Source organism: Mastigoproctus giganteus, chromosome 11 (assembly GCF_048544385.1).
Source record: "Mastigoproctus giganteus isolate SK-2022 chromosome 11, ASM4854438v1, whole genome shotgun sequence".
In the NCBI taxonomy this organism is placed as follows: Eukaryota; Metazoa; Arthropoda; class Arachnida; order Uropygi; family Thelyphonidae; genus Mastigoproctus; species Mastigoproctus giganteus.
In genome coordinates, this window is record NC_143585.1 from 125,236,078 (window position 1) to 125,251,845 (window position 15,768).

General features: G+C 36.2%; 1 protein-coding gene across 1 annotated transcript in view; it reads right to left on the reverse strand.

The window, feature by feature from the left end:
• The window catches only part of Rrp5 (Ribosomal RNA Processing 5), a 615,569-nt gene that overhangs the window by 413,504 nt on the left and 186,297 nt on the right, over nt 1–15,768 (reverse strand). The window contains exons 11-12 of the mRNA XM_090384558.1: nt 12,122–12,178; nt 358–418 (exon numbers count right to left, since the gene is read on the reverse strand). Of these exons, the coding sequence (XP_090240684.1) occupies nt 358–418; nt 12,122–12,178 (118 nt within the window). The remainder of the gene's footprint in view (nt 1–357; nt 419–12,121; nt 12,179–15,768) is intronic.

Sequence of the window (15,768 nt, forward strand, 5' to 3'; positions counted from 1 at the left end):
GTGATGAATGGGTGCAAAGGACTATGAACTGACTGAACAGAATAACAAACTGACAGGCTATGAATTAATTTCTAAGATTTAAATATCTTTCATAAATATGTTATAAATATCTTTCATAAGTCTGTTTCAAAAATTTGCATTTCATTCTTAATAGTTCTTTTGTGATGGAGTATTATTCTTCAAGTAATTCTTAAAACTTTTAGTTTTTCCCCCCCACCCACCACAGAATTCTAAGAAATGCATGCACGTTGTAAGGAATGCTGGGAAAAAAATTCCACTCAAGAGATTAAAAAAATATCATAAATAAACCCCTCTTTCACATCAACAATAAAAATGCTTTTATATATATACACTTACTTCATAAATGGCACCAACTTTAAGGTCATTATAAAATATATATTTCCTTTGTAAAGCACTCCTAGAAAAAAATTTCATTCATTGGAAATTGGTTTTAGTAAAAGCAAAGCAGCTATAAATCAATTTTCATAATTTGACTATAAAATAATGTGCATCACTCTGTTCTAACCATTAGTTAGAATTTCTTGTTAGAATAACCAGCATTGAGGAAGCCAAGGAAGATTTTTCTTATAAATTAAATACAAGAGTGAAAAACTAAAATTAAAACAAGAGAACTCTATCATGGAACTTTGCTGTAATTTCAATAATTTTATTAGTTTTCCTGACTATTACTGACTAGCAAATGAGAAGAAATTACATTTAAAGTGCTGATAGGTACTACTGAGAAATTAATGTTGGGAAACTTTAAAAAGAAAAAAAGTTTATAATTTTGGCAAGAAAGGGTTAACTATTCTGCAACTATACAGAAAGTATTAACAATTAATAAAAATTAAGTGAAGTTCCAACTGCAACATAGATCTAACAGACACAGTAATATTAGCTATTCAGAATTACAAGGAATGTAAAAAAAAGCAGACCTCTGATTTTAAGTCTCAAACCTCTGGATACTTCTTATCAAGTGGTGCCAACTTCAATGCCATTTTCAATTGGCTTGAGCTTCTGCAACGTAATAACCAACTGAGTCAGAAGTTCTCATCACTTTCTTTTGGAAATGTAGGTGTCTGCTGTATCTACCATTCAACTTGGATAAAGGAACTGATAAGTATAAAAGCAATTGACTTCAACAATGAATATGAATGCACTTTTAGAGTTGCTGAAGGATTCGAGGATATCCAAATAGGAAATCCACATATCTCCAAGTTAAGCCCACATACATACACACACACACACACAGGCAAAAGACTGGGGTCCTCATGCCATGTCCACTCTATCTTTTACTAGTTACGTGTTAGTGAAGAGCCAACCATATGGCTACTAAATGAATAATATGTCTGGCAATATGGGATTAACATGACCAGGATGTAAAACTTATAGGACGAAAATTTATCATGTTAAAACAATGTAATCAATACTGATCCCAGATGTGACATTGTCTGGTTCAATAAGTTTCCAGCAGTGCATGTCACACACACACACACACACACACACACACACACACACACACACACACACACACACACACACACACACACACACACACACACACACACATCTAAATAAACTAAGCATAAAAATAGGTACCAGAGTAGAGTTGTGTATCAAAACCTGAAATGTCAAAAAAGATGGATTTCCTCTATAATTACTGGAACTGTTCCAATTCAAAAGAACAGAATTAAAATAAGCTAAAACTGTTGTTGATAAACACCACCTTGAAAAACACTGAAGGGGAGAATAATCAGCTTTGTGCTTTTTTTGGTATATGCCACATATTTCCAACATCAATATAACACAGGTGTCAGGCAAAAACTTTAATACCAGTGTTAGTGGAAAAAATTTTACCATTTTTTTCTCAGATTTTTAAACATAAATAAAATTTATCTAGTAAACAAATACTTTATTTACTAATGTTTTATGAGTATATAGAAAAATATATGCAGTATTCAAGGTTATATCATTACCTTTACAGTCTACTAACAAACAATGCTGTTATGGACTTATACTTTATGCATCCATTCTGAACAGTTGTGTAACTTAGTTTGTCAGAACTGATGACAGCGTTTTTTTTAGTACACAATTCTTAATAGTGGTCAGGTGCAATAAATGAAGATATTCACTATCTTTTAACAGACTTTCTAACCACACCATCACCTCATTAATGTTTTCAAGCACTTTCTTAATTTCTGATGCTTTTAACTTAGACGAGTCGTCCCCATTACATCACTAGCCTTCTGTTTGTCGATTGTTTTCCATTGTTCACAGAGGCTATGATTTCTTCCTCAGTTATGCATAATTCAAGCTTCTGCATCCACCTCAATATCAAACAGCCAGGTCATTTGCTCCATGGTTGCACCAAGTACACTGCAAACAACCTTTAATTCTTATTCTGGAAATGCTGCTAATTCAAGGTTATTATTAGTCATCTTTTCCTATGTATTTTTTCCATCAGTTTTCGATTGCTGTTGAGCTTACTTTCTCCCACACCAATCGAATATTGTATGCAACATCTTTCAATATTAACATGTTCTGAAATTCTAGAACTTGAATTTCTGAGTTCACAACACCAGCAAGTAGCTCACGATGATAGTAGGCTTTAAAGGCTCAAATAATGCCCTGATCCATGGAGTGAATTAGTGCAGTTGTGTTCCTTGGTAGAAACAACTCAGATCTTGATTTTTGATTTCAGAACATCAGCTGAAGTATAAGCTGGACAGTGATACAACAGGAACAGAGCCTTTTCTTCAATTTTTTTTGGAAAGAAAACGATGTTTCACTGATGATACATACTCACTTTTAAACCATGAAGCAAAAATATCAGTTGTCATCCAAATATTGGTTCTACTATTATAAATCACAAGTAGAGATTTCATGTTGATGTGCTTAAAACACCATGGACTCGGACTTTTACCAATGCACAATGGCTTTAGCTTGTGATTTCCAGTCTAGAGACTGCCACCAAACAGGACGCTGAGATCATAAAGACTCATTCTGAAGTGGACAAATTAGGACTTAAAGCAGAGCCCCCAAAGGCAGTGGTGCTCATTAATAATTATCTTTGATGTTGAGAAATCTGAAAAGCATGAACTCTCTGGTGACTGAAATTTATGACAAACCCTTCCAAGGAAGAAATGGCCAAGGAATTCACCCTGCAACATAACACCAAGGCAAACAATCCTGACAGAGTCAAATGCATTGCAAACTTGTCACCCAGAGTTTGGCATATCTTAATAAGGCTGGATCAGTCACCAGCACAGACCATTTCCTAAATCAATTAATTTTTATAATATTTCATATTTCAAAATACAGTAGAGAGTGTCAATTATCTGGAATTTTCCGGATAATCAAACCGAAAAATTTTCCGGATAATTTTTCAGTAAGATTAAATAAATTTAATCTCCACTTAATAGAAGATATAATTGTAATGGTAAGATTAAATAAATTTAATCTTACCTTACGATTAAATTAAATAAGATTAATCAAATTTTAAAAAAATTATAAACCAATCTCGAAAAACAGAAACATCCATCCAGGCATTTTTGTGATTTTTATACAAAACAGAAAAATTAGAAAGATTTTTAAATGCTCTCGGTTTTTTCGACTTGCCAATAACAAGCACGGACAATCTGTGTGTCCCAATAGCATTTTCACACATAGAAATTAAAGCTCACTGTTTTCTCATCTTATCCCAGGAAACTAGATGGCAGGACCTGCCAGAGCAACTTGTGATACTGGACACACCCGGCTAGCCTCCACGTGGTGAGGTATGGGTAGCGTCGGGCCCCACTAGGAGCCTGGCAGCCAATAAGCTGGACAAACAAGAGGCACAACACATCACACTGCAGACATGGCCCACACGCTTTCAAGTCTCTGGCTTGACAGTGTACTGTCGATGCAGCGAACACACGCGGAGATGGGAGAAATCCCAGGTGCCGTCTGACACGAACATACCTCATGTTTTCTCATCTTAAAACTTGGCGCAGGCATTTCTCTTTTAGTGGCTAGGGTTTTTCGCTTATTATAATCAAAATTCAATTTGCAAATCTGATCACTATAACCGGAGCTTAATGTACTACCATTAATAAAAAAAAGAAGAAAGATCAGCCTTTCTAATTATTCTGGATAACTGATTTCCAGTAAACAGACGTTCTACTGTACCTTGCGTACAATAATGTAATTGTCGGCCTAATCACACTATGTTTCATATAAACCAGGTATTCCCATTTATATTTGATTATCCAAACTATTTCATTAACCGAACCAACCTTAGTCCCAATTAGTTCGGATAATCGACATTCTACTGTGTTGTTATTTTTCTCATACACGTTTTACTTGAGAAAAGCGTAACCAAAAAAAAAAAAAAAAAGAATGAAATAAAGGACATTATTTCAAAGATACTTTAATAAAGGTATTAAAATAAAATCCTTCATAACAAAAATTTTACTTTTAGCTTACAGAACAAATTTAATATAAAATGATATAAATCTCTCTTTTTACATTATAAATATAAAACATCAGTGAGACTTCTGTTGCTGCACCACTGATGACAGATACTTTACATCAGGTTTATACTTTATAAATTTTAGACCTATGCATGCAGCACTAGTTTCATCTGTAAGACTACCCCTATGACCAGACTTTAAAAGTTCATCACTGAGAACAAGAATCAAGAATATGTTGATGAGAATTCAGTTAGTAATTAGTAATGCTATGGCCAGATTTTTTAAACAGACAAAAGTTACAGGAATGGAATTCCAAACTTTTAATACCTAATTTTCTGCAGTTTTCTTTGCTAATCCCATCACTAATCATTCCCTTTCAGTCTTTTCTAAATCAGCTCTGAGGTCAATAAATTTTTTACTCCAAATTGAGCTGCTCTGAAAGTCAATCAATTGCATCTCAAAATCATCCAGGTCGATCCACTGAAACATTTTTAGGTTCAATTCAGCTAGTTTTACACTGTCTGCAAACTTAATAATGAATTTTGCAGTTTCCTCCAATTCTCTGAACTTGACAAATCTTGAAGGAAACTGTTCAATAGTTGACTCAATTTTTTTGGGATGCTCTGAATTCCGTGTGCCCAAAAAAAATTGTATGCCTGCCCCTTCGGGCACATGTGCCATGGGTTCACCACCACTGATCTAGTGGATGTGGCACCACCTCCGGTACATGACATTACCAGTACAACTAATAAAGGACCAAGTGAGAAGCCACCTGGGGTTCTCTGTGCCACACTTTGCTAGGAGTCCCTCAGGATTATTATAATCAGAGGGGCTAATAAACACAGTACGAAACTAAAGAAAGAAACAGCGGCATTGATAAAAGCCTGTAACCAATCCACATGGAAAAAGCAGCCTATATTTAATGCTATCCTCTGATGACCCTAAATCCTACAATACTTGAAAGGTTAATATTATACAGATGAACAGGCCACTACCAAGATGCAAAATTAAATTTACTTAAAAACAATTCAGATTTCAACAAGACAGATCAATGCATTACGCTGTCATTGCAGCAGGCTCAGGATAAGTACATGGCATTTCATTGCCAGAGCTTTTGACATTTTATGGTGGCCAAGCATCCTCGGGAAGCTTTGCCACACAAACATATCCATCTGTATAGATGCCCAAAGAACTGTCATGCATACAGAATAAATAACAATAAATATTCATTTATTGCAATTACAGCGAGCCCATCACAGCACTTGGCTAGGTGCAGAAATTCAGTTCAAAGGAAAAATATAAATGAATTCTGCTATGTATGTTTTTTACAAATACATAGCAGAATTCATATAATCGTTAACACTGAATAGAAATTATCACTATGAATTAAATATATATATATATATATTATGCAGAATAACATTTGGCTCTCAGTTGAAATTACTGGGTTGAAGGCAGGCTGCTTTTTTATTTCTCATCATTTGATTGTAAATCTGTGTAGGGTTCAGAGTCAAGTAACCTTTGCAATCAATGTTTTGAAGATTTATGAAGTAAAGGCATGCACTGGGGAATATTCTGTCCATTTGTTTGAGTCTGGAGAAGCTGGATTTGAATTGTTGTTGGAAAAGGGTCAATATGCACACTAGATTTCAAAAAAATCAAGCACACAGTGACAAAAGGCTGCATGCTATGGTCAATGTTGGATCCATACTTCTGGACCACTGGACTGGAAAAATTTCCCAACCAGGATCTTGGTCTGTTTGATAAAGCTACCTATGCAGATGTTCTTTTGGTCAAATGGAACACTTGAGCAGTACTAGAAGAACATGCCAACTTTGCACTACAAGAATTACAAAAAAGGGCATAGATCCATAAATTATCCATCTTGGCACAAAAAAAACTAAAGCTATCCTTCTAAAGCAGGGGCGGAGAACTGTGGGAGGGGACACATCTTTGCTGAGAAAAATAATGAATCTTAATTTTTTACAAATTCACAGGTATGCACATGATCACACCATGTTAATTAAAATGTTATAATGCATTAATTAACCACACAATTGTAATGCTTTAAATACCAAAACGCCAAAGTAATGTTTTTATATTAATGAAACTTCTTACCTTGCACCTTAATGAGAAGGTTGGCCCTGCTTTGCACTAGAAATCTCAGAGATGTAAGACTGCACTGATGATGATGCAGCAATTCTTAGTTGGTTTGCAAGAAGTAAGTGGTTCTCAGCTAAATTTAACGTTGAGAAAAACTGTTCACATCGGTAAGTGGTAGAAAACGGTGATGCAATTTTCAATGCATGATTCTTCAAAAGTAGATATTTTCAGTATCTAAATAGGATGTATTAAATTCCAAAACAAATACACTATGAAATTTGGATTTCTGATTGTAAATGAATTAACTCTAGCTGCTGCAAGGAATCAGGAGCTTCACCTGGCATCACGTTCAAAAGGAGTTTCTCCTTTTGATCTGATTTGTATTTGAGTTCATGATTTTGTAAATCTTGAAACCTTTTTTTAAATCGATTCAAAAAATTGGAACATGCTGTGCAGCATACTCCACTATCGATTTTTGTTTCAGTTGTTGAAAATGTGCCATGCAGTTTTTTCAGTTGAGTTACGAACAATTGCAGCACTGATTCAAAGCTCCTTATATTGACAAGAAGAGAGGTAATAAGCTGATTTGACCACTGTAATTTCAAATTTAAATTATTTAAGTGGCTAGTAATATCAACCAAAAACACAAAATCACATAACCACTTTTGGTCCTCTAATTCCATAATGGGCCTTTAAGATCCATGAAGAGGTTCACTTCATCTTTTGGCTCATAGAAGCTTTTGAGCATGCACCCTTTGCTTAGCCAGCAAAGATCAGAATAATACAATAAATCACCATATTCCGCTTTAAGGTCCTTTAATATTTCTTTAAATTCTCTATTGTTCAATCCTTTATGTTTTGATGGCACACCATCCATAACTATACCACTCAGTTTTTTGTAGGGTAAATTGAAATCACTTATTGCTGATTTTTGACTTCAGAAAAGAGATCTACACCTGTGGTAGTCCTGATCATCGATTTTAAAGCAAGTAAATTTTCTTGTATCGTAAAGTTTGCCATTATCCCACATGCAAACATAGCTAAATGTGCTGTATTTGATATATCTGTTGTCGCATCTACAGCCATGGAATAAAACACAAATTCTGATACTGTTTGTTTTATGGATACTTGGATATCATTAGTCATGTCTTTTATATGGTCAGAAACTCCTCCATGATAAACTAATATTCTCAAACAATCTGACTTTTTCTGGAATTAAAATTCAATACAACAGCAACTATAAACTCTTTAACAAACTCGCCTTTAATGTGTGGTTTCAGTTTCTTTGTGATTAGCTCTCACACTCCGTAATTTCTGTTACGGATGTATGTATTCAATTATTTTATTTATACTGTATTATCTGCTCCTAGCCATGTGCTGTGATGGGCTTTCTGTATTTGCAATAAATGAATATTTATTTATTTGTTTATTTTCATGAATAATACATCTTTTGAAAATAGACTGCTCTTTGCACGAAGATTCTTTTAAAAATGGTACCTTGTCTAAACGCAATCTCTTTCAGTTTTTCGTATTCCTTATGCTTGGTCAAATGGTAGTATTCGAGACTGTACTTTTTATAAACTGCAACTGATTATATACAAATGAGACACATACACTTTCAATTTATTTCCATGAAAAAATAATTATTAATCCATTTTTCATCAAACAAAGAACTTTGGCCTGCATCTCTTCTTCTTTTATTATTACTAGTCATTGCAGAAAGGGGTTACTTTTACGCACTTTACAATATTGACTTAAATAGAAATAAGCAAATGAACTAGTGCTGCCAGCATTCAAAATTATTGCACTTAATTTGCAATGATGTGTAATGAAGCAACCAACCAAGACAAAATTTAAATCAACACTAACTATCCATCACCAATAAACAAGACCTGATAAACCAGACCAATGCACGCAAGCATGGTTTTGGGGAGAAACAAATGCTAAATGTTAATTGGCTGCAATAATGGTTTGACTATTACATCATCAATTCGTACGTATTCCGATTCATGAGTAATACCACAAGAGAAATATTACAGCTAACATAAGACAATGTACGAAAAATATTGTGAAAAACTGAGTAGTCCTCTAACAAAAAGGACCATGGTTGCTAATGGATTAAGTTGCCTAACCTTCTTTCTGATTTAATTGCAGATTAGTGTAAACTGACTGCAGACATTTGCATCACTTGATAATTTATATGCATTTCATGTATTTTTCTTCATTTCCACAAGTCTCATCGGTTCATTTGATATGATTTAGATCTACACTTTGAACTGTAACTCTTAGTTGATACAAAAAGCCTTGTGCATCTATGATAGCATTGCAACCCTCAGCTCTGTTTTCCTTGTGCTTATACCAAACCAAGCTAGCTGGCTTCCGTTTTCTAGCCACACAGACCCAGATGGCCAAGATGCTGAGGCTTTTGCAATTACTAATGACCTCGCACAGATTGTTCATTTACCTACAAGAATACTGGACAATCCTAACCATACAGCCAACATGCTTGATCTTTTTCTCACAAACAACCCTTCTAAGAATACGGACGAAGTGGTGGTCCTTTAGGCACCTCAGATCACAAATTGGTGATCGTCTCTTCTCCAAAGGAGCCTTTATCTCATGGCTATTCCCAACTTGTATTCTTTGGCATTACAAGAATGCAAAATGGGATGACTTGCAAGATTTCTTTTCTTCTTTTCCTTGGTTGAATTCTGTTTCAAAACTTCTGATGTCAACGTTTGCTCAGATCATGTCAGTGAAATTATTCTTGTAGGAATGGAATCCTTTATTCCACACTCCACTTTAAAATCTCGTCCTTTACCTAAACCTTGGTTTTCCAATAAATGTGCTAAGGCTGTTCAAAAGAAGAACGTTGCATATTGTAATTGGATTGATTCCAATTCTTCAGTTTCATTTTCTGCCTACACCAAAGCTCACAACAATTGTAAAGCAGTTATTAATCAGTCCAAACTAGATTTTGAACAGGCTAAGAGTGAAAACTTGCTTCTTGCCCTAATGGTAGCCGAGCATTCTGGTCTCTAGCCGAAGCTATTGGCCACAACTTTTGCCCATCTCTGCTCCCACCTCTGTCAAAACCAGATGGTTCTGTTGTCACTTCAGCCAAAGATAAAGCCGACCTGCTAGCATCCCATTTTTCTTCTAACTCATGTATTAATGATCTTGGTAAAACACCTCCCACCATTTGAACAACACGCTCCATTCAATGTCTCCTGTGATCTTCCATCAAAAGGATGTCAGAAAAATTTTGATGAATCTTGATGCTCAACAAGCTCCAGATCCTGATGGTATTTCTCCACTTGTTCTCAAAACCTGTTTTACAAAGAACTTACTCCTGTTCTTTGCTGCCTTTTTTACTTTCTTATTCTAAAGGTGTTTTTCCTTCTGCTTGGAAATTTGCTCAGTTCCTAAAAAGGATGACAAATCCCTCCTATCCAATTATCGTCCCATTGCAATTACTTCTATTCTTTCTAAAGTAATGGAGAAATCAATTAACCGCGAACTCTTAAACTACTTAGTAACGTTCTGTCTGATCAACGATCGCCAGTATGGATTCTGGCAGTGTTGATCCACTGGTGATATTCTGGCTTATGTTACCCATTTATGAACAAATCCAATGGAAAAGTTCGGTGAAACACAGGCAGTTGCTCTTGGCTTATCAAAGGCTTTCGATCGTGTTTGGCAAAAAGGTCTTCTAAACAAGCGTCCGTCTTATGGTGTGCCAACTGTTTTTTGTAATTGGTTATCCAGTTTTCTCTTTAATCGCTCACTGAGGGTGATGGTAGATGTCTCTGTCTTCTAACTTCTCCACTAATGCTGGTGTCCCCCAAGGTTCAGTTCTTTCCCCCATTATTTTCCTCTTGTATATTAAATGACCTTCGTCCATTGACTGGAAATCCTATCCATAGTTTTGCCGATGATAGCACATTGCATTCCACTTTCCATTTTGAGAAACCTTGCCCTGATCAATCAGCTTAAACTTCTGGAATATCCACTACCAATTCCTTAAATGCCGATCTCCAGGTAATTCTCCAGTGGGGTAGAGACAATTTGGTTGATTTCAATCCTTCTAAAACTCAGTCTTGTCTTATATCTCACAAAAAGGATTCTTCTGCTCCTATGCTTATCTTTGGTGACACTGATTTCTAGCCAAAATGATATATCTCATTTTGGGGATTACCCTGACTCTCTCTCTCTTGGCACAAGCACATTACAAATATTGCTTCCTCTCAAATATTGCTTTCTAAAAAACTTGGTTTTCTCTTTTGCTCTCGGCGTTATTTTTCTTCCAAACAGCTGTTCACTCTGTACAAATCGCAAATCCGCCCTACCATGGAATATTGTTCCCACATCTGGGGCGGTGCCTCCAAAACCTCTCTTAGGCTTCTAGATTCCATTCAGAAGAGGACAGTGAGGTTAATTAATGACTCCTCTCTAACAGTCTCTACACTCGCTGTCTCATAGATGTACTCTTTCTGCTGCATGCCTTTCTACAGATACTTCCATGGGCAATGTTCTTCTGAACCGGCTTCTATAATTCCCACTCTCTCTTTCAAAACAGTCTGAACACATGCCTACACAAGCCAACATCCATTTACTGTCAAACTTCAAACCAACTTTTCATCTTCCTCGTTTATTCATTCAACTGCCATTTTCTGGAACAACCTTCCTTCATACGTATTTCCTGAAAATTACAGTCTACAGAAGTTCAAGTCTAATATCAACAAATATCTTCTTTTGTCTTCTCAACCTCCAACCCAAGCACGGTACTAAATAAAATTTGTTCTAATACCTCTTGTGTTTGGGGTTTTCATAAAAAAAAAAAAAAAAAAAAACTGACTCAACATTGCACTGCCCACCCATATCCACTGGATTTATGTTTGTGCCTATGTTATGGCAACTCAGATGCAAATCCTCTTATTTGAGGAATTCTTCTGAGAGGAAGGTTTGATAAAGTATTGGTATTTTTTACCCAGCAGGAGTACATAGTAAATATGGTTGTCATGCAGAATCCTGAAAATGCACAGAAGGGCCTGATGGCAAATACGAAGTGTTGACAGGTAAGGGAAAGTATCAAGTGCAGGGAAGGATGAGTTCTTGCACTTTCATGAAATAACGTCCAAGAGTCCACACTTGTAGATGACCTCACCATACTCAACTAATTTCTTTGGCCATGAATCTGGGGTTGCTGAAGCATGACCATTACCCTCTGAGAGATCCTGGCACATCAAGGACTCAATTCTTCTATTATTACTGCATTTCTAATTTGGAACAATCCAGAAAAATTCTCCAGTAAAAATGAGCCTTTAAAAATACACTAAGGGCAATGTGTGTAAACACAACATACATTAAAATTATGAATAAAGAATTTTGTTTGACCACCCCCTTTCATTTTATTCAAAGTTCAAGTAACGAAAAAAATATATTTTCTGAATTTTTAATCCGTAAAAATAACATTCATAAATATTTGAACAATACATCACAATTTAGTAAGACTATGAATACTCGCCTTATAATTAAAATGTTTTTAACATAGTTTTACTTACTGCTTCAAGGACACTCTTACCACAACATCCATGTAATCTAACGCCAGTACGCAACACCTGAAACAGAACATTATGATATTAGGAATATATTATCATTAATATGTATATACCCAATCCTTAAAAATTTTATAGTTCATAAAAGTATTAACTCTTTGAGATCTAATGTCAAGACCACTGTGATATCATAAAATTCTACTTCCAGTCCGATATCACATCCAGCATACCCACCGGCATTTCAGACAATTGCAGAATTTGTTTTCCCACAGTGCTGCCACAATTACAGTACTACCATCCACTTACATTTCACATAAGCAATCTGAAAATCTAAATCCAGATTGATATTCAATGGTTAAACACAGGTGGCATTTTTTTTAGTTTTCTTTCAGTCAGATGTCATGGTGTGAATGTATGCATTTCCAATTATGAAATTGGTTTTTTATGATTCTGCCACCTATTTATATTTCATATGAAAAAATTAAATCTTTGTTTATATCCACTGTTAACAGCAGACAGATTTTTTTTTTTGTTTGTTTGAAGTGCGAATGTCTTAAACTAGTACACTGTCAGCATTTACAATCATGAATTCTGTTCGCCCAGTATAGTGCCATTTATTTATACTTCATATAAACAATCTAAAATCTAAATCAATGTTTACATTCGACAACTAATGGATGGCAGGTAATGGGAGCCTTGTCAATCAATTCAGCCCTGGAGAGATTGTGCAAGGCTCGAGGAGTAGAATTTTTCTAATTTTTCTCAGCATGGTCTGAGCTTCTTAACAGGAGAGACTGCTTCTATATGGATGGGATACACTTAAATAGAAAGGGTGCAAGAATATTTGCTGATGCTATTGAGACAGAGTTAGGTGGGTCGGAAAACTGCTAGCTTGGGGGGATACACAGACTGATAGATTAACAGCAGCCGCTGGCAGAGGTGAAAGTGATTCTTGCACTTCTTCTATTGAAATGAGCAGCAACTTGGAAAACAAGGTGCAGGGGATTCCAGAGACTGCTGGGAGTCATTGTGGAATAAGGAAATATACGGGCTGTGTTAGGGTAGGTAAGAATAGGAACAGGTGTATGTACACCAATGCTAGGAGTTTGGTAAATAAATTTGATGAATTTCAGATGTTGATCAAAACTTCAAAGGCAGATATTGCTGGGATAACAGATGTGGTGTCACACAGATATAAGGAATGCAAAACTGGAATTTGGAGAGTACAATGTATACAGAAAGGATAGACAGGATAGTCAGGGAGGAAGTGTCAGGCTATTGGTTAAGAAACACATACAAACCAAGGAAGTACAACCAGTCGACATGGGTGTTTGTGGTATGGGTGTTTAATGGCACACAAGCTGCTGTGGCTATATTGCACCTATTCATAGGAATGTTAAAAAAATAAAAATAAATAAATAATTAATGTGAAGACAGTTCAATCTCATTTCATTCCAGAAACCAATCATGGTCGTTCAAATTCATACATTCCTATTTATTTCAAATAACAGAAAAGTTCATTAATATTGGCATTTTCACCAATGATATCATTTAATGTTATCTGTTCTCGGAGATTAGCCAGAGAATGAAATATTGAAGTTCAATGTTGTCGATAATGTGGACAATCAATCAAAATATGTTTGACTGTTAGATGCTCAGAGCACTGTGAACAATGAGGATCATCGCCTGTGAGTAGATGGAGGTGAGTCAGATGAGTATGTCCTATTCTAATCTGTGCGAGTAACACTTCTTCTCGCCGAACTGTCTGAATGCATGAGTGCCAAAATTTTGGATCCTGTTTCAACTGGAAAAGTTTGTTATTTGTTTGTTTATGCCATAGCTCTGTCCATTGTGCATGGTATGCTGTTATGTTATTGTTGTTATTTGGTTTTTTGGAGCATTAGCAACTAAGGCCATATTGCTCCGGGATATGCGGTGGTCATTCCCTGACCTTCCCGCATCCCCCGTATTTGGTGGTGACGGGCTCGAACCCCGGTCTAATCAAGAAGCGTGTGCTGCGTACTGTTGCTCCTTCCCACCTGGCTACGGAGGCGCCTGCATGGTATGCTGTTTGAATTATAATATTATAATCAGAAACTGGAATAAAGAGAGAGGTTAAGTCTAACGTTGACGGATTTTTAGCAGAAATATCAGCCAGCTTGTTCCCTTTGATGCCTGAATGTGCTGGAATCCAGCAAAAGTTCACTCGTTGCTGACAATCTTCAATTTTCAACAGCAAATTCTTGATTTGATTTAATACAGGGTGATCCTTATGAGAGAGAGATTCTGCATTGCTCTAATTGAGCTGAGAGAGTGTGTAAACTAAATATTTTGCAGATGGGTGAAGAGTCAAATTTTCTAGAGCTAATTGTATTGCATATAATTCCGCTGAAAAGCTGCTGTACTCAGGTGGAAGAGAGGATGATATGACAGCAGAGGGAAACACTGCTGCTGCTCCAATAGTTGAATGAGATTTGGAACCATCAGTATATATCGGTAAGAAGTCAAAGTAGTTTTGAATATGGCTAGCATGGAGTTGTTGCACATTCAGAGTCGGTAACGACTCTTTCCTCATTGGAGAAAATAATTATCGCAGGCCGGTTGAGGAAAGGGAATCCATGGTGGGTGAGAATAATTCTTTCTTTGCTGCCTACTCTGGAGAGGAACATTCCAATTTTGTGCTATTTCAAGGAGCCGTAGGCCTGCTGGTTGTAATTTTGTTTGGTTTATTTCTATAGAGATTGTGAAATGGTGGATTAAAGAGATATGGTTGAATGGGGTGCGGAGAACAGTTTCATATTCTGACTGCATATTTAAGTAGTAAAACTTTTCTGCAGAGGTACAGAGGGGGCACATGGGCTTCAATATATAGACTATAGGTTAGAGATGTCCTATAAGCACCAAGAGCAATCCTCAGTGCATTGTGTTGTACAGGATCGAGCCAGTGCAATACACTCTTTCAGGCAGAATCATAAACTGGGGCACCATAATCCTACCGAGATCTAATCAGTGCTCTATATAAGAGCAGCAAAGTTGTACGATCTGCTCCCCAAGACTGGGCAGATAGAGCAGCTCTTAGCATGTTCAGCTTTAGCTTTTTCAGACAGGTAGTATATATTACTTTAATGTGCTCAAAGAAGTTTAACTTGCTGTCCAGTATCAATCCCAAGAATCTAATATTGTTGGCAATCGGGATGGTGGAATTTGATATCCGAAGTTCAGGATCTATATGTAATTTACGTTGATTGCAAAAGTGGATCGCAACTGTTTTCTGATGGGAAAGACGATGTCCATTGAATTCGGCCCATTTTTTAATTTTATTGAGAGACATTTGCAATTGCTGTTCAATAGATCTCATGCTCTGAGAATGGCAAGAAATGGAGAGATCGTCAGCACAAAGATAGGCTTCTACAGTATTTGGAAGTTCTTTTGAAATGAAATCAATTCTAAGGACAAATAGAGTTGCGCTCAATATCGACCCCTGTGGTACTCCTTCCTGCAAAAACGTAGAAGAAAGGGAGTTTTGGTATCGAACCTGGAAAGAGCGGTTCTGGAGGAAGTTCCTAATAAATATAAGCAGGTTGCCTCGTAGACAAAGATTATGTAGGTCACTGAGAATGCCATACCGCCAGGTAGTATAGAATGCCTTTTCT